General features: G+C 41.2%; 1 protein-coding gene across 8 annotated transcripts in view; it reads right to left on the reverse strand.

Moving 5' to 3' along the window:
- dennd5b (DENN/MADD domain containing 5B) overlaps window positions 1–18,897 on the reverse strand; it is a 300,592-nt gene that overhangs the window by 87,303 nt on the left and 194,392 nt on the right. For 4 of the 8 annotated variants that reach the window (XM_063058246.1, XM_063058247.1, XM_063058249.1 and 1 more), the window contains 2 exons: window positions 18,546–18,733; window positions 17,159–17,248 (listed from right to left, as the gene is read on the reverse strand). In XM_063058246.1, the coding sequence (XP_062914316.1) occupies window positions 17,159–17,248; window positions 18,546–18,733 (278 nt within the window). The remainder of the gene's footprint in view (window positions 1–17,158; window positions 17,249–18,545; window positions 18,734–18,897) is intronic. The other 4 variants (XM_063058248.1, XM_063058250.1, XM_063058251.1 and 1 more) reach the window with 1 other exon arrangement.

The following is an 18,897-nucleotide window of genomic DNA, read 5'->3' on the forward strand; positions in this document are numbered from 1 at the left end:
GGGGGCCTCCAGGGACAGCAGGGCCTTCATTTTTAAAGAGGTTGTTTTGATTTGGTTGTTTTATGTAAATGTACACATTGTGCTCGAGCTGAACGAGGCAAATCTGCATTAATATTTCCGGAAATTAACCGTGACTAAAAGGCAATGAAGGATAACTGCAAGAACTGAACCTTAGATTCCCTTCAAGTTAATCAACAAATCAAAGAACACTGAGGGTTTAAGTCCTTTGGCACCAGCCTCACGTTATTACTATACTTTGCAGGTAAGCCTTGGTAGTGTATACTAATAGGTTATTTGTCTGTGATAACATTACATTCACCCCAAAACCTTCCCTAATCCAATGAAGCTGTATGGTTCAACTGGATGCCTGTGATGTGCTTTGCTCACTGTCTAATGATGGGTCTGACAATCTCCTTACTGAGATAATCTTTCCATAGCGAATGCCACTTGCATACTGATGATGTCACTTCCTTCATTTCATGGTTGACTGATAGAGAAACCCTTGGTCTACTGCACACAGCTCTGGGTTGAGAAGTAATCTTGTATTTGCTCCCTATCTTTATTCTCCCAAGAATGGCAGCCACAGTGGGAAAAATTTCTGGGCTTTCCACATCAGAAACAGGAGTTTGACGAATCTTAAAAACTTACATATTTGGTCCAAGTGCAACGCCATTGAGTTGTTTGCTCAAAATGTCTTGAATTTTTTTGTTGATATCTTGGGTGAGCAAGTTCACGTGCAATGTTAACCAAACTTACTACCTGCCGTGATTTCCCAGACCAAAACCAATGCAAAGTCTCAGACTGAGCTTGAAGCCCTGGGACAGAGACAGCTCAGCATTCAGCTGTTTAACATACGAAAATATCTCAGAGTTCCATTTCTGAATGGTGCGTTCTTCACTCCAGAACAAAGGCAGGGAAGTTCCACCTCCTGGTGGGTTGGAAGTCAGAAATAGCTCATCAATCAGCAAGTTTCCCCAGTGAATTGGGATCTTCCAATCAGGAACAAAGGCAAATGCAAGCTGATACTCCAGTATCTGTGGGCCCAACCAGCCAGTGCACCGTTGAAATCTGAAAGCAGGGCTGTAGGCAACACACATTTGTGAGCATACAATACAACATTCCCTCCCCCTAACTCAGGTCTTCAGCCTAGTTTCATTTTTAGATTAGATTATGAGGACACTCAGTCCTCATTTATTGTCATTTAGAAATGCATGCATTAAAAAATGATTTCCTTGGTATTGTGAAGTTTTGATGAGAACTATTTTCACTACAACTGTTAGGAATGATTTGGATATCAGTTTGGAATGCTTATCTGTGGCAATTGAATTGATTTGAATTTCTTACATCCTTCACATACGTGAGGAGTAAAATTCTTTACGTTACATCTCCATCTGAATGTGCAATGTGCAATTTATAGTAATTTGTAATAAATAGTATGTACAACAGGACAATCAATATAGCATAGAAATATAATTGTATCAGCATGAATTAATCAGTCTGATGTCCTGGTGGGAGAAGCTGTCACGGAGCCTGTTGGTCCTGGTTTTTATGCTGTGGTACCATTTCCCGGATGGTAGTTGCTGGAAAAGTTTGTGGTTGGGGTGGCTCAGGTCCCCAATGATCCTTCGGGCCCTTTTTACACACCTGTCTCTGTAAATGCCCTGAACAGTGGGACACTCACATCTACAGATGCGCCGGGCTGTCCACACCACTCTCTGCAGCATCCTGCGATTGAGGTAAATACAGTTCCCATAACAGGCAGTAATGCAGCCAGTCAGGATGCTCTCAATTGTGCCCCTGTAGAAAGTCCTCAGGATTTGGGGACTCATACCAAACTTCTTTAACTGTCTGAGGTAAAAGAGGCGCGGTTGTGCTTTTTTCATCACACAGCTGGTATGTACAGACCACGTGAGATCCTCGGTGATGTGTATGCTAAACATGAAGGATAATTAATGCTCTCTTTACTGGAGATTCTGTCTCACTAGAAACCGCCACCTAATCTAGCCTGCACCTTCATTACCTTCGTCCAGTTTCACTTGCTGTTATTGTTATACATTCTTTATTGTTTATTTTCTTTCTATTAGGGCTGAATAGGAGTGTCCAATGGTGATTTGTAATCTGGAGCAAAGTAGCTTTTCACTCCCAATTTTTATCAAAGCTCCACTGAAAGCATCCTATCGGGATACATCACCACTTGGTATGATAACTGCCCTGCCGATGACCGTAAGAAACTGCAGAGTTGTGTTCACAGCTCAGCACATCATGGAAACCATCTCTCAATGGATTCCCTCTATACTTCTTGCTGTCTCAGTAAAGCAGCCAGCATGATCAAAGACCCAACCTACCCTTGACATTCTCTCTTCCCCCCTCTCTCATTGGGCAGAGGTGCAAAAGCCTAAAAACGTACCAACAGGTTCCAGATATACAATGCTGTAAGACAATTGAATGTTTCCCTAGTACAGTAAGACCTCACAACCTGTCTTGTTATAACTTGCACCTCATTGTCTACCTACACTGCACTTCATTCTGCATTCTGTTATTGTTTTTATCTTGTGCTATCTCAATACACTGTGTAATGATTCAACCTGCATGGACAGTATATTCACTCTACCTTGGTACCTGTAGCAATAACAAACCAATTCCAATTCCTAGCTTGGCTTTACCTTAGGGTCACGCAGGATGAGTGGACCTGGCTGACAAGAGTTGGTCATAGAAGTCTGGAAAGAACCATAAACTCAAGTCCCAACTTAAAACAGATGACAGGCCTTAGAATTATAAACACAAAATAATCTGCAGAAAAACACGCTGGAGGAACTCAGCAGGTCGGGCAGCATCCGTGGAAACGATGAGTCGACACTTCAGGCCGGAACCTGATGAAGGGTTCCGGCCCAAAAAGTCCTGACGAAGGGTTCCAGCCCGAAACGTCGACTCATCGTTTCTACGGATGCTGCCCGACCTGCTGAGTTCCTCCAGCGTGTTTTGAGTGAGGCCCTAGAATTACATTTTCAACAAGACCTGCAGAATTTTATAAAGAAACTGGAATATTCATAGGATTGTTTTTTTTTTTATTACTATCAGGATTGAGTGTAAAGGTACTTTATGGAATAACTTTTTTAAGACTCAAAGATGGCCATTCTACCCATTGTGTCTATGCTAGCCAAGAAAGTACCACCCGGATTAACCCACATCCCAGTACTAGATTGGTAATCATGCAGGTCTCAGCCAAACTCATTTTAAATATGATGCTTCTTAGATCTAAACTCTGGATGGAATATCAGTGCTTATCCCTCTAGCTCTCCAGCCAGTCCTGCCCATGGTTTTTAACTCCTCAGCTAAGGGAATTATGGCTTTCCCTATTTTCTCTAGTTAATTTTATAGCAGCTGAATACCACTTACAAGAAATATACTGCAACCATGTAATTGGTTCAACTTATTGTCAACGTGCAGGAGAGAAAATAATGACAATAGGTACATTTGCAAAAGATCAACCTTTCACTCAGATGAAATACAGCTCGCAGGAATTTTGGGCAAAATAGACAGCCGACGGTTGAAATAAATGAATCAGTCAACAAGGATCTCAAGATATTAATCAATATATATGCTGTGAATTTAATCCTTCAAGCCCTGCCAGCAGATTCTTGTTGAATTAATAATACAAACGATTGTTGAATCATGATTAAAAAAATACAATTCAACAATATTTATGTAAAAGCTGGTATGAAGAATCAGTAGCAATGCTGGCTTGCTTGATTAAGTAAGATAAAAGAGATGTCATTAAGCATCAGTTCCACTTGATTTAGAGCAGACTACACACATCAATCATAGCCTTGCTATTTTTATTGAGACAGAGGAAGGGAACACAGAGCATGTTGGAAAACAAGGAGTGGAGTAAGTCATCTTTGGAAGGTAAATATAATGATACAGAGCTATTTTGCTGGCTTTAGGAGTGAAACTGGTACAAGCAACATGTGCTGCCTTGAGCACATACTGAAGGATGAAAACACACACATACAAATCCACTGAAGATGCAGCGAAGGGCATATACATAAGCTCTAACTGGCTTGAAAGGCCGGCTGGTAGTTTAGTGACTTTGAAGTGAGTGGTCCGGGTTTTGAATCTAACCGGCTCCTTGCACGCTTTGCATCCATCTGTGCTAGGCTGAGCATCAAGCTAGCAATTCGGCCTCATAGAAAAGAGACAAAAACGATGAGGTTGCTGCCTGATGTGCCACAGGGAGAGGAATACCTAACTGGCCTGAAGGATGCACACTGTAAGCTGCCTTGAGTACTCACTGAAGAGCACAATCACAGTGATCTTGAAGTTCTTGATGAACTTAAGCTAATTTGGCTGTAGGAGCCATGTATCTATTTTCTGTATGTCTGTAATGTATTTTGTGTTATGCATTTATTATGGGTTATTGTAATTTGTCAGGTGAGTTGGGGCAAGGTAGAAGCAAATGAGTATCTCTTCAGCTACTTTTTCAAAACTCTGGGATGTACCCCATCTTGTCCAGGTGATTTATCCCCCTCAAGCTTCCCCAGTATCTTCTCCTTAGTGATGGTCACTACCTTCTCCTTTGCCCCTGATTCTTTTAAATTTCTGCCATGTTACCCAGTCCTCTTTCCCCATTACTACTTTTAGTGGGTGGGGACTTGACATTCGATGTTCTGCTGTCCTCTGTTCAAAGTGTCCATTGTTTTTCACAGATTCTTCTTAGGCTACGTCCACACTACGCCGGATAATTTTGAAAACAAAGCCTTTTCTCTTCGTTTTGACCCTCCATCCACACTAAAATGGCATTTTCATCCCCCAAAAATGGAGATTTTCAGAAACAGTCTCCAGAGTGAATAAATCTGAAAACGCCTAATATCCGTTGCAGTGTGGACGGGGTAACCGGAGATTTTCAAAACCGCTGTAATGACGTGCTGGAACAGATGGTGGAGGTGCGGCATTTCATTGTTTTCTTATTATTATTATTATTACTACTATTTTATTGTCGCCAAACAATTGATACTAGAGCGTACAATCATCACAGCGATATTTGATTCTGCGCTTCGCAGAACCTAACAATTTCAGAACAGACGACAACGAGACTGAAGCCAGAAGAGTTAGAAATGTACTCACCAAATACTTTGACCCATAGCTTACTGAATAAATAAGTATACTCACTTTGCCCTGTTTTCTATCCTTGCTTGTATGAAGGTGGTTTACCTATTTATGCAAGTACTTCTCTGACAATAGATGTGTAGCAGCCTAATGTAACATTGTATAGAAATACAAGATAACACTGATGCAGACATGTTTCATAAATTTAACAAGGTGCTTTATTAATGCGGCAGAGTTAGTCAGTTTTTCAATGTTCGTCGTCAGCTGGGTCATACTGTCCATGAACTCCCTGTCAGTTGCCTCCATCTGCTCCAGTATTTGTTTTTTTCAGTTTTAAGTCCTCCTGCGCAAGAGCCAACAGCAATTCCTCTTAAGTTTTTCTACTCTGTAACTGGACAAACGCACACCAAGTATACCGTTTCCTCTTTGCTTGTTTTCTGTGTGTCCTGAGCATGCCCAGGAGATTCGCCCAAATATCCGTTCTAATATGGACAGAGATATTTTGAAAAACGCTTAGTGTGGACGCCTGTTGTTTTTACTTGAAACTGGTGTTTTCAAAATTATCCAGCGTAGTGTGGATGTAGCCTTAGTTATTGCTCCTTCCCTACACATTCCCCCAATCCTCTTCCTGACAGATCATTGTCCTGACCTTTCTCTTCATAGTCCAGCTGACCCTATTGTCGTAGCCCAAATCACACCCTCCCTCATAAACAACTATCTCATTATCTCCCCTGTGATCATCTCTCTCTACATCACACGATCTAACTATAGCTACAGGGTCTGTGCAAGGGGGAAGGTTATAGCATAAGATCTTTGCATGAGCCTCCTAGTGTAGAATCTGTTCCAGAGTGCATATACCATTTAGGGCAAGAATGTGAAGAAAATAGCCTCACGCTGGGGAGTGAAGGTTGGGTGTGAGAGTTGTGTATTTAATATACAAGTAATATTTGAACAACATTGTAAACATGCTGTTTGATTAAGCATTCTTTGTTGTTTACACAATTCATTATGGGTTATATTTAAGTGCATGAATGACATGGATCATTACGCTGTGACATATGCACGTGCCTCACGAAGGTAAAAGCAAAACTAACATACACGCATTCTGGACTCCCTTGTTTTTCTTTCAATTAGTTTTATGTTTTAGAGTTACAAAGCATAACAGTGGCGATGAGAAATTTTAAACGATCCTGAGATGACCACCCACCTGTTGAAGCACAGAGTGATGTCTGAGTTTTAAAGAAGTGCAGAAAGAATGGTCGAGTGAAAATAACAGTGCAGCATGTGCTTCTTTGGGAAGGGATAGAGATGGTCAAGAAGAAAAAAGCAGATAATGGACAAATTCACAGGTTCATAAACAGTGAGAGCTGGGTGATAATAAACATAAATAAGAAAAAGAGCAGAAATGGCTGGCAGCATTGGAAAGATAGACACGTTCGATTGCACAAGAGATAACTGGATATTGTATACTGAGCAAATTGAACAGTATTTTGAAGCAAATGAAATAGTCAATGAGGAACAAGTACTAGTTTTGCTGTGTGCATTGGATTTTACAGCATACAGTTTACTTAGAAGTTTAACTGCTCCAACCAAACTAGCCAAAATGAGCTTTGCTGAATGTTATGAAAGTAATGCTGGTACATTTAGAACTGAAACCATTGCTGATTGCAGAACACTTAAGGTTTCACAAGTGGAATCAAAAGAAAGGGGAGTCCATTTCAGCTTATGTGGATGAATTGAAGAAATAGTCTGAGCATTGGGAGTTCAGTGATGGGCCTAATGATGCACTGAGAAATTGTTTAATTTGTAGAATCTTACAAGAAAGCATTCAAAAACAGCTCCTAACTAAAGCATGACTTACATTTAAATGAGCAGTTAAAATCGCTGTTTCAACAGAAACAACAGACAGAGACGCAATTGAGTTGCAGTCAGTAATGAAAGTGAGCGTGAACAAAATTGCAATGTCTGAGCCTGTCTGGCCGAGCAAGTTGTGTTACCATTGTGGCAAGGGGCTCGCATGCAGCAAACAAAATGCAGGTTTGAAGGTGAAACTTGGAGAAAATGCAACAGAGTAGGACACATACAAAGAGCGTGTCAGGCAGACAAAAATAAATGGACTGCACAGGAAAGAGAAAAGGATAAACAGACAAGCTGCAATTTCAAAAAGAGCACTCATCTGCACGCTGTTGATGAAAATTCTGATTATAATGAGAGTGACACAGGACTGTGTAGCCTTGAGGTTTATAATGTGAAAACTAATAATAGGCAGGCAATATGACTTCTTCCAGAAGTGAACGGCACATTAATTATAATGCAACTGGACACTGGCTCGGCTGTTTCAGTCATTCCACTAAATGATTTTTAGTGGCATTTTAAAAATACAGAACTTAAGTCTGCAGGTATCCAATTAAGAACTTATACTGCAGAAAAGATAACTTCTGTGGGAATAACATTAATAACAGTGAAATACAACATCCAACAAGCCACATTGGGTTTGTATGTCGTAAAAACAGGAGGGACAGCATTGTGGGGCCATGATTGGCTGAGAAGACTACAACTTGATTGGAGATCCATCCACTATTTGGATGCCACATCCCCTGCAAAACAGTAAACTGAAATTGAATTAAGAAAGGTACTGAATGTTGCCACAGCAGTGTTCAAGGATGGCATTGGAAAACTCAAATATATCAAGGGTAAAATTGTGTAAAATGACAATGTCATACCCAAGCTTTACAAAGCCCATCCAGTTCCTTACATCATCTGTGATAACACAGCCAGTGAGTTAGATCACATGGAGGTTAAAGGAATTCTTTCCAAGGTTGAATGGAGCTCATGGGCAACAGCAGTGGTTCCACTAGCCAAGAAGAATAGGCCTGTCAGGATCTGTGGTGATTTTAAAGTCACTATTGACCTAGTACTGAAAGTAGACCAATACCCTCTGCTGAGGATGGAGGATATCTTTGCAAATCTTTCTGGAGGAAAACACTTCAGCAAAGTAGACTGAGCTGAGGCCTACCTACAGATGGAGATGGAAGAAGAGTCCAAAGTATTTCTCACCATAAACACTCACAAAGGGCCTTATCAGTATAAAACTTGTTTTTGGAGTAGCATCTGTACCTATACTGTGGCAGAAAGTTATGAACAAGGTGCTGCAAGGCTACCCAGGCACCAATGTTATCTGGAAGACATCATTGTTACTAGTAAGAATGAGAAAGAACATCTCCAAAATTTCAAGACAGTGTTAAAAAGATTGGAAGATTATGGACTCAAAGCATAAGGCAACAAGTGTGAATTCTTAAAACCAAGCATCACTTACTGAGGTTACACCATTGATGCACAAGAATTACAATTACAGTAGTGTCCTAAGAAAATTCAAGCAGTGCTGGATGCCCCAAGGACAAAGGACGTGACACAGTTGTGGTCCTTTCTAGGATTTGTCAATTACTATAAAAGGTTCCGATAAAATCTGGCTACTGTGTTCTATCCCTTGAACTCATTACTACAGATCAGGAAGAAATGGCAATGGACAAAGCAGTATGAAGTGGCTTTCCAAAGGGCAAAGGAAATGCTAATGGCAGACACTGTACTCACACATTATGATCCTCATCATCCAGTGAAGTTTGCCTCTGACTCGCCTTATGGTATAGGTGCAGTCATGTCACATGTTATGCGGGATGAAAGTGAATGCCCCATAGCTGCATCACACTCTCTTACTGCTGCAGAGAAAAAAAATGAAGCACTGATTGACAGAGAGGCCTCGAATCTGGTTTGGGGTATAAAATGCTTCAACCAGTACTTGAATGGGAGAGAGTTTACCCTCATTCCTGGTCATCAACCATTAGTATCCATTTTCAATCCACAGAAGGGTGCTCCACTAACTGTAGCAGTGCAAACACAGAGATGGTCTCTGTTTCTTGGAGGTCAGAATTACAAGATCAAATTCAAGAAGGCAACTAATCATAGAAATGCTGATGGAGTATCTTGGAGCAAAGAGATGAAAGGTGTCCAGAGCCGTCAGAACCACTTCCTGCAGTCCCAGATTCAACTCCTAAAATCAGCATGGAGGAGGTCTCAGAACCTGAGATTTTTTCACAGCCACAATCTCACCCATCAAGCAGAGTGACCACACCCCCCACCCCAACCTTGTCAGGAAAGATGTTATCTCACAATAATAAGGTTAAATCTTGAGGCTTGAATTGGACAATTTAAAATTTACTATGCAATGGATGTCTGTATAATAGTTGTATTATATAGTATACCGTGCATATAATTAAGATGCATTCTTCATTGAGTTGGGACATGCAGCTAAGCGGAGGGAGTGTTGTGCATTTAATATTTCTGTAATATTTGAGTAATATTGTAAATATATTGTTCGATTAAGCATCCTTTGACATATATAATTCATTATGGGTTTTATGTAAAAGTACATGAATGGCAGATGTCATTTCGCCACTACATATATATGCACACGCCTCGATTAAGGTAAAAACAAAACTAACATAATCACATTCTGGACTCCCTTGTTTCATGTCTTGGAGTCACAAAACATAACAGGAGTACCTTCTGCAAAAGCGATGCCCGCACTGCTCACATGAGTAACCACAGCATTGTGCGTTAGATGAATACTAAACTTTGGTCTGCATTGTGTACATACTGAAAAAGGCTTCCATAAGCGAATGCTAAGTAGTACAACCTTGCAAATATATATTTGTACTGTGTTCTGATGCAGCAAAGAATGCCACTGCATACAAAATCAATGCCACATAGTATATAGTCTTACTGGCACACTAATGAATTTAAAACTTCAGACAGTGATTGTGTTTGTGCAGAACCTGCTAGAAATATATATCCTCATGAGCCCTGGAAAGAAGGATGGCACTCGCCCAAGCTGCTGATGTGAAGATGAATACACTGTACTCTCAATTAACCTTTGGCAGTTTAGCTTAGGCAAATCAATTGGCATTGGCTGGATCAACCTGGCCATTAAACTCCGCAGGGGTCCACGGCTATCTCAGAGGTTTTCCTGAGATAGTCCCACTTAATCTGACTCTAAGATTCATAATCAGCCCAGTTTTTAAACTAATGTACAATATATGGATGTTTATTTTACTGAGGACTATTTTGATGCTTGGCTGAGAATACAGGGATAACTATAGTGATCCAACAAGCCAGTGTAACATTTAAACAGATGTTCAGTGATTTCTGTTCCAAATAATTTCTTCAGACAAGCAAAAAACTGTACTGGCAGCACAGACTGCAGTCAATTCAGAGAGTCACGCGGCAGCATCATCTCTGTGATAGTCACCCCAGTGGGCTCACTTGCCCTAGGCAGTACACTGATGCTTCCGGATGGAGCTAAGCCAGCTTCACTGCAGAGTGTAGCACTGATCCAATTCATGTTATACTTCCAGCATTGAATGTAGTTGTAAACTGAAGATATTGAAGAAGTTCTTGTTGTCAGTATACAGTACCACACAAGGAGCACTGGGGTCAACACTGGTTAAATTAGCTACAATTTTTTTTGATAAAGTAGCTGGGTGATGTAAAGCAGATAGGAAATAAATTGTTGACAACAGGGAAATCTTTACTTGGGACAAAAACAGATAATTAAACACCCATTCAGCTCTGTCATTCCCTCTTGCTGGACAGGTGCCACATGAGTCTGCTGGTTTCTTGGTTGAATGAGCTTTAGAAGTACGGACTTTGGTATCACTTGCTGGTAGGTTAAGAGGCAATAGACACAGCCTGCCCCTGAGCTCACTTGCAATCTATGGGTAAGCACTTCCAGTACAAGTCCCAAGAATCAATTAGAACTGGGAGTCCTTCCTGGTTGTTTCTTCCCAAAAAAACTGCAACCTACCTCCACCTGAGGTTCATTAAGCACAGTGTAGATTGACAATTATACCGGATGCTCCCAGCTTGTGCGGCTCATTTCCAGACTGGACATAGAGTTGTAGGGAGGAAAGGTACAGGGACAGAGGTTATTATCAAAATCAGTAAGGGGAAAAAACACGGCAAGACTTTGGTTGGAGATTATACCATGTGCAAAAATGCACATTGGAGCAAGGTGATGGATCAGCACTGTTGGGTATAAGGTTCATTGGCTCTGATATTACATCCAAGTGCTTGTAGATGGTTGCATGTGCACAGTAGAGTCTTTCCTCCTCAATCACTTGCCACTGCGCTGAGTGAATACTGGATAAAGATTTGGTTGAGAGCAGATGGGGGTGGATGAGGGATGGTGATTAGGTTGGAAGAGAATCAAAATGGTGGAGGGGATCATGTAGTGTGGGGAAAAATTATTATGGGGGTGGGGTGCTTCAGCCCTGATTAAATTCTGCTTCAGTGTGGAAAGAGAAGCACTCATGGATGTATTGTGAGTGAGCATTGTACATGATATCATATTATACGGTTTCCAGTCACCAGTGAAGCAAGCACTACACAGTAAAAGTTCTAGTTCCTTGAATGGATAAGGCGCCTTTCACAAACTCGGGATATCCCATTCACTTTGTAGCCAATTGAATATTTTAGGAATTTAACTGCAGGGAAAGAGCCAATTTTCGCAAAGCAAAGTTCCCATAAACAATGTGACAACAAGACTATTAGTGCTGGCAGGTGATGAATGCTGGTCAATGTGCCATAGGTAACTTTCCCATTTTTCTCCAGAATAGCACTACAAAGCACATGCACAACCTTAGATCAATATATATTCTTGGATGCTGCAGGAATCAAGGGATATAGATTTGTGTAGAAATGTGGCAGACATGGTCTTATTGAATGGAAACAGGCACAAGGGGCTGAATGGCCTACTGCACCTTCTGTTTCATGTTGCAATGTATTGGGAATTTCCGCGGCCATTTTCTGGAAAGCAAACGTTTGGCTGCCATTAGATACATCAAGCTGGACATTTGCTTAACTTTTTCTAAGAACTTGGATTTTCACTTTATTTTGACACATTTATTATTTAACTCGCACGGTGGAAATATTCAGAAGTCTGGCAGCTGTTGAGACAGCTGCAAGTTGTTGGATGACAGATTTCTCCAGATTCAAATACTCACACCTTCTGTAACACTCATTGCCAGCTTACTTCTGCCAACCCAGTTCTGGCCAATGACTGGTGCAATGCTTGAACTTAAATTTGTTCTGACACACTTTAAAGTGTCTCTTTCATCCTTCCAAGACAAGCAAGTTAAATGCAAAACATACAATTTAGGAAAAAGATTAAACTGGTTAGTTCCTCAGACTCACTCCACTACTTACTAAAATCATAGCTGTCTCATTAAAAAAATAACTTAATCAAGTTGATTTCAAATTCAAACCATAGTTTGTATAGGAATGTGGATGACAGGGTACCAAGGGCTATGGTCCCGGTGCAACTTGATAGGAGTAGGCAGCTTAAATTGTTTCGGCATGAACTAGATGGGCCGAAAGGCCAGTTTCTGTGCTGTATTTTTCTACTCTATTCTATCCTATGACAAGAACTCTTAAAATTGAACTGGATTGGATTTGAGGCCATCACTGATGAAATCTGTGCTCCAGTGAAGTAATCAGCTGGCATTAAAACTTTAATGTGAGCAACAAGTCACCATTCTCACACACATACGCACACACACGGACAAGAATCCAATATTTCTGATGAAGCAAAATCAGAATTCCTGATATGCAGTTGTCTGTTCAGGGACTGGGCTTATTTACAATCTTCCCATTCCGTCAAATGCATTTCCTTCTTCATACAAGAGTGCAGTGCTTACAGAGATACAGTAATTGTGGATGCCATTCAGCCCTTCAAGCTTCTGCTATCAAATTGGTTATAAACAAAGTAACAGAACTCCACTCACCCATCTTGGTTCTGTAACTCCGAGCCCATTTGCCTTATAAAAATGTATTAGCTTCTAGTCACAGAGCTTCAATTTACATTCTGCCGCACCGTCATTTTCGAATGGAGTTCTGGAAGTTAAGTACTCTGTATGTGAAGAGTATTCTCTTCAGAGTCACCAAAGATTCTTGCCAATTTCTACAAGTGCATGATAGCGAACATTCGGACTGGCTGCATCACAGCTTGGGGGCTCCCAGTTACAGGATTTCAAGATGCTGAAGAGGGTTGTAAAATTAGCCAGCTCCATCACAGGCACAACCCTCCCCTCCATTGAGGACACCTTCAAGAGGCAGCACCTCAAGAAAATGGCAGTGATCATTAAGTACACTCACCATCTGCAACATGCCTCGTTACTGTCTTGGCGGGATTCAGGAACAGCTTCTTCCATTCCGCCATCAGATTCTTGAATTGTCTCATTATTTCTTTTTTTCCACTATTTATTTATTTTGTAATTTATTGTAATTTTATAGCTGTACACAGTATTACTGCTGCAAAACAACACATCCTATAATGAAGTGATAATAAACATGTTTCTGATTCATGTTCTAAAGTTTTAGATTGTACTATCTATTTTTAGAGAGTTGACAGAGTCAAGGCTGGGGTCAGTTGAATCATTATGTGAAAAAAACGCTCCATCCTCCTGAATACAGCTGCTTGGAGCTGGCACAATCATATTTCGGTCCTTTTGGATTTCAAATGAGGAGATGAAAAAGCCAATAGATTGGAGGTGAGCAATGACTATCTTGATAATTCTCTTTTGAGCCTTTTGAATGTTTACCAATAGTTATTCAAGTGCATGGAACGCCTTCTAATTCACTTCAATTGCACAGAATTCCAGTTGATCAAACCTTTCTACAATGAGAACACAGAACTTGCTATCCCAAGGAAGGGTTAATAGGAATGCTATGGATGGAGTGAGAACCCAAATACATAAGTGCAAAAAAATCTCTGATAAAGTCAAGGGAAATTAAATGGGAATAGGGTTAAGTACAGCATAAATGTATGCATTGATGATGGTGCTAAATTCATACTTTCAGAGCTGTACAGTGTACTTAAAACCATTTTCCACCAGAGCAGATGACACAGCTTTTGACGGTCCAGCAATGTTTGAAGAACCTACTCCACTCTCCCCTCCATACTGACTCAGAAAGAGTCACAGAATCATACAGCTTGGAAACAGGCCTTTCAGCTTCAGGTCCGTCAAGCAAAATGCCCATCCAAGATTGTCCCATTTGCTAGTGCCTGCCCCATAGCCTGCTGGACCATTCTGATCCACGTGGATGTCCAACTATCATTTGAAAGAACATGCCTCAATCACTTCCTCTGTCAACTCATTCCACATACCTACCATCTTTTGAGTATAAAAAGATTGTCCCTCAAGTTCCTCTTAAATTTTTCCCCTTTCACCACAAACCTAGCACTCTAATTTATTCTCCAACCCTAGGAAAGCTGTTGAGTGCTTATGTCCCTTAGGTTTTATACCCCTCAATAAAATTAAAATTTAGTTGGACACACTGACAAACTGCTTTACAAGGCCATCACCAGCTTTGGGAGTTACACAAAATGCTCACAAGAGAAATAACTTTTGGAACAATGAACCCATTCACATCCCTGTAAGGAATTTGTATGTTCTTCCTGTGAGCGTGTGGGTTTCCTCCAGGTGCTCCAGTTTCCTCCCACATTCCAAAGACGTCCAGTTGGTAGGCTAGCTGGTCATTGTAAGTTGTCCCATGATTAGGCTGGGATTAAATCAGGAGTTGCTGGGTGGTGTGGCTTGAAAGGCTGGAGGATCCTATTCCACGCTGGATCACAATAAAAAAAAATAAATTCCTCATGGGAAATGAGCAGAAAGGAATTCCCAATTAGAAATGGGCTCAAAAAACTCGAACAATATGTTTTTACATATGGCCCTCAATTCTTTATCAACTAGCCTTAAGTTCCTGTCCTATGTATGTGAAAAATGTCTATATTGATGGTTTTTTTCCCTGTTTTCTAATGGTTGTTGTGATGGATCTAGTGTGGCAATGTAGAGGGTAGTGCTTGTCGCTCTCATTTTCAGCTTCCACCGCTGACTAGCAGTCTCATGAAAAGGAGAGCAGAAAATGTAAGTCTCTCCCTGCCAGTACACAGCCTTGCCAACAGCAAGCCTCATATAGTGCCTCCTCGCTGGCGACACATGGGAACTGAACTCCTTTCGGACTCAGGCTGAACTGTAGAGAACGGGGAGGAGGTCTGGCCCCTGTACATGTAGCACGCAGGCCCACTGGCGTGTGAACACACCCTGGTGCTTGTGAGCCAGATCCACTTGTGGGCAGCCTCAGGAGAGACTAAGACTACGGGAATAAACCCAGAGAGCAAATCTAGAGTGGAGCCCCTCATTGAACATCCTTCTGGCAGCTCCTGCAGCTGAGCTGGTGGAAAACATATTGCTCCATGACTTTGGACAACAGTGGTGAGGCCAAGAGGGGGATCTTGACAACTGGACATCTCAGGATCTCCATACCTTCTGCCCAGGGTTGTGATGATGAGGATGACCATTTCCATTGTCCTTTGAGACAGACGGATGCCTACCAATGCCATCACATTAAATGTTCACTTTCCACTACAGAGAAAGTCAACAGACATCATTAGACATACAACTGACATCTTCATTGGCATTTTAGGAGTTAAAGAGTTCACCTTGCAAAGTGCAGTGGGAAATTTTGGTTAAATTACTTGGCAATGAAGCTATAAGTGACTCTCTATTATTTGGTTGGTGAGTGCATTTAGCGTGCAAATGTGCATGAAATTACATTTCATCGTGTGCGTGGGATACCCCAAACTGGTTCCCTGCCAATGACTTGCTTTTTTGAGGCATTGTCATTACAGGAAAAGCACAACTATCAGCAAACATAGGGATAAAATCATTGGTATTTGGTGGTGGTGAGGGAAGAATGCTGGCCAAGACCCCTGGAAAAATGTGGACCAGCATAACAAAAATCTTTGACGTCCAACAAAGATGCCATGGATCCTCAGCATAACATCGTACTCCAATAGTCTGGAATGCTTGAAAACATTGTGGTGCCAGACTTGTCGATTTTCCCTACTGATGGTGACCTGATGCAAACTTAACTCATTTATTTTAACTTCACACTTTATTCTACAAAAACACTTTCCAGAAAACCTATTCTGTTTAAAGAGAGCACAGAAAATGGGGCTCTGGTGAGTCGGGGGGGGGGGGGCAAATCACTCATCACGTAATGAGCCAGATGTAGATTCCCAGGTTCAGTGCATTGAATCTATATCATACTATGTGTACTCTGCATTACAATGCTACAAGACAATCAATACTACTTAAAACACTTCACACAAACGTTCCAAAATAGTCAGTCAATGACATGCTAAATAGTTCTCAACAACCTGATAATTTTGTCAAGTGGCATTCAGCAGTTACTCATGGATAGAATTAATTTATTAGTTTGGCAGGTACTGGCAAAACTTTTGCAGTATGGTCCACATTACCTACCAGGAAACCACTGGATCTCAGAATTAGTGGGTGATGTGCCAGGTGATTGCTCCAACAGAGCAGTGACATTGAGTTCAAGACTCTATGCCCACTATCAACCTTTGAATGAAGTGTCATTATTTACCAAGTTGTGCAGCTGTCCCGGTAGAAAGTTTGGAAGGTGCATTATCAAACTGGGCTTTGAGCAAATCAACTCTCAAAATAGGAATCACTGTAGAGTTTTTAAACACATTCCAGCCTCATCAATTAGTTCATATTGATTAGAACCTAATTCCAATTACAGCCATTGATCTACATCCCTACTTAAAGATCCACTTAACCACGTCTGGAGAGTTTTGATGGTTTTTTTTGTTTCGAGTCTGGTTGAGTGGTGGGGCACGCATGTTCTGGGTTCCTGTCACACAAGCAATGTTGGGGCTACGAGGTTAAGAACTACAGCATGTGACCAAGTGTTCACTCTACATTGGCATCTTTCAGCACAGAAGCTTCCAGAATCTCTCTGCCTCTTCAGAGAAAGATGCTAAGAAATGCTGCTTTTCACAATGCAATTTATTTAAATAAGAGTATCTGCTGAGCATTTCCAGTGTTCCCTGCTTATATAACCCCTATATGTTTAAATTACCAACTATCCTCCAGTATCTTAGAGAGCAAATGACACAATTTCCACTAACCTTTGCGTTAAAAGAGTACCCACTTTGATGAGGATGATGTACGGAGATCGTGAATGCTTCTCTTCCTTGTACAAGTGAGGGGATGTTGACCTGTCCCAATTATAATTGTAAAGGTGAAGGTGGCAATTTTCCTTATTCAGTTCTTACACTGTATAGGAAACCCTTAAAATGGCTGCCAATAACTGTCCACAGAAAACATATTTACATTCCATCACTATGCCGCCCACAAGATGGTTGTGTGGGGAAGACGCTGTTGCGTTTGAGAATGGAGATTCAGGTTTGCGAATGATACAATATAGTTTGGCATAGAGGGTTGTGGGAAGAACACAGAGAGATGTCAATCAGCTAAAGGTGGGGTTAAGAGAAAGGGCAGAAAAATGAGGCACAAACCCTTTTGATAGAAGAAAAAAGTGTTGTACTTTTTGTAATTTGAGACATTGAAAGATGTTGGTGTTTTGAGAATCCTGGGTGTCCTTGCACACAAGTTACTCAAAGTTAATGAGATTATATGGGAATAAGAAGTAATTAGGACAGCCAAAACTATGCTGGGCTTTTTGGGAGAGTTCTGTATATGAGTAAAGATGTCTTTCTCCAATTATGACAACAGTGCACATGGAACATTAAGTACTGGGTTGGCATCCCCTTCTAAAGCAGAATATATTTGAGACAGAGGGAATGAAACCACAGCATTCCAGATTTATTCCTGGTTTGAAAGTGTGGGGGGAGGGAATGGTCCCAAAGAAGCTGAATGAAACCGGACCTAAACTCTCTAAAGCTTAGAAGAGGCAGCACTAGTGAAGCATACAAAAAGACAAAAGCAGCATGGCAGGGTGGATTCAGAAAGATATCTCCCTGGCAACAGGATTCCAGTCTTAAAGGAGTCAGCGATTTAGGACAGAAATGGGACGGAATATTTCACCCAGATGGTTCGCATCTTTCAAATTCTCCACACAAGAGGGCTGTGGAGACTCAGTCACTGAGTATAATCAAGATGGAGATGGATAGTTTTCTGGATATTAAGAGAATCAAGGGATATAGGTTTAGTTCAGGAAATGGCACAGAGTTAATGAAGAGCCACGAACTTATAGAATGGTAGAAGGGCGAAATGGCCTACACCCACTTCCATTCTGAGTTATTGTAATAATTAGCTCAGCATTGCAAATTGGTGGTGGGCAGTTAACAGACTGAAGCTTACAAATATTTGTAAATCAGGAGGCTCCTTGGTTTGCCACGACATTCATTCTGTTGATTATTCATTGCAGCTTTCCCAGTCAGCCCAAATCAACAATTTCATTGACCCTCACTGACCACCCTTCTTGCGGCACTTAAGCTGAGAGCGTTTTCCTCGCTCACCCATGCGTACGTGGAGCGAAGCTCAGATTCTTACCTCCTGCGCCAGCTCCAACTTGGACCGGTCATTGGGTTCCTTAGACTGCAGGCCCATCAGGTAGGGGACTGGAGCATCAAGAAAGTGCAGAAGTGAGGCTGGGAGAATGGGTACATAGACGTGTTGCCACTGGAAAGGGAAGAGGAGAGCTGTGATCCCCTCAGCCACCGTCATGAGCCGTTGGTAGTCTGAAAGCAAACATCATGTGTTTATTTGTTGCTAGACCAATACACAAGATGGAGTTTAAAAACTGATATAAAGCTTAAAATTTTCTCCCAAGATGTTATTAGCCTTCATTTTTCAAACATATTCTTGTGAAACCACTTCAGAATAGGGTTATTTATACAAATGA

This window comes from Mobula hypostoma, chromosome 9, assembly GCF_963921235.1.
Source record: "Mobula hypostoma chromosome 9, sMobHyp1.1, whole genome shotgun sequence".
Taxonomy (NCBI): domain Eukaryota; kingdom Metazoa; phylum Chordata; class Chondrichthyes; order Myliobatiformes; family Myliobatidae; genus Mobula; species Mobula hypostoma.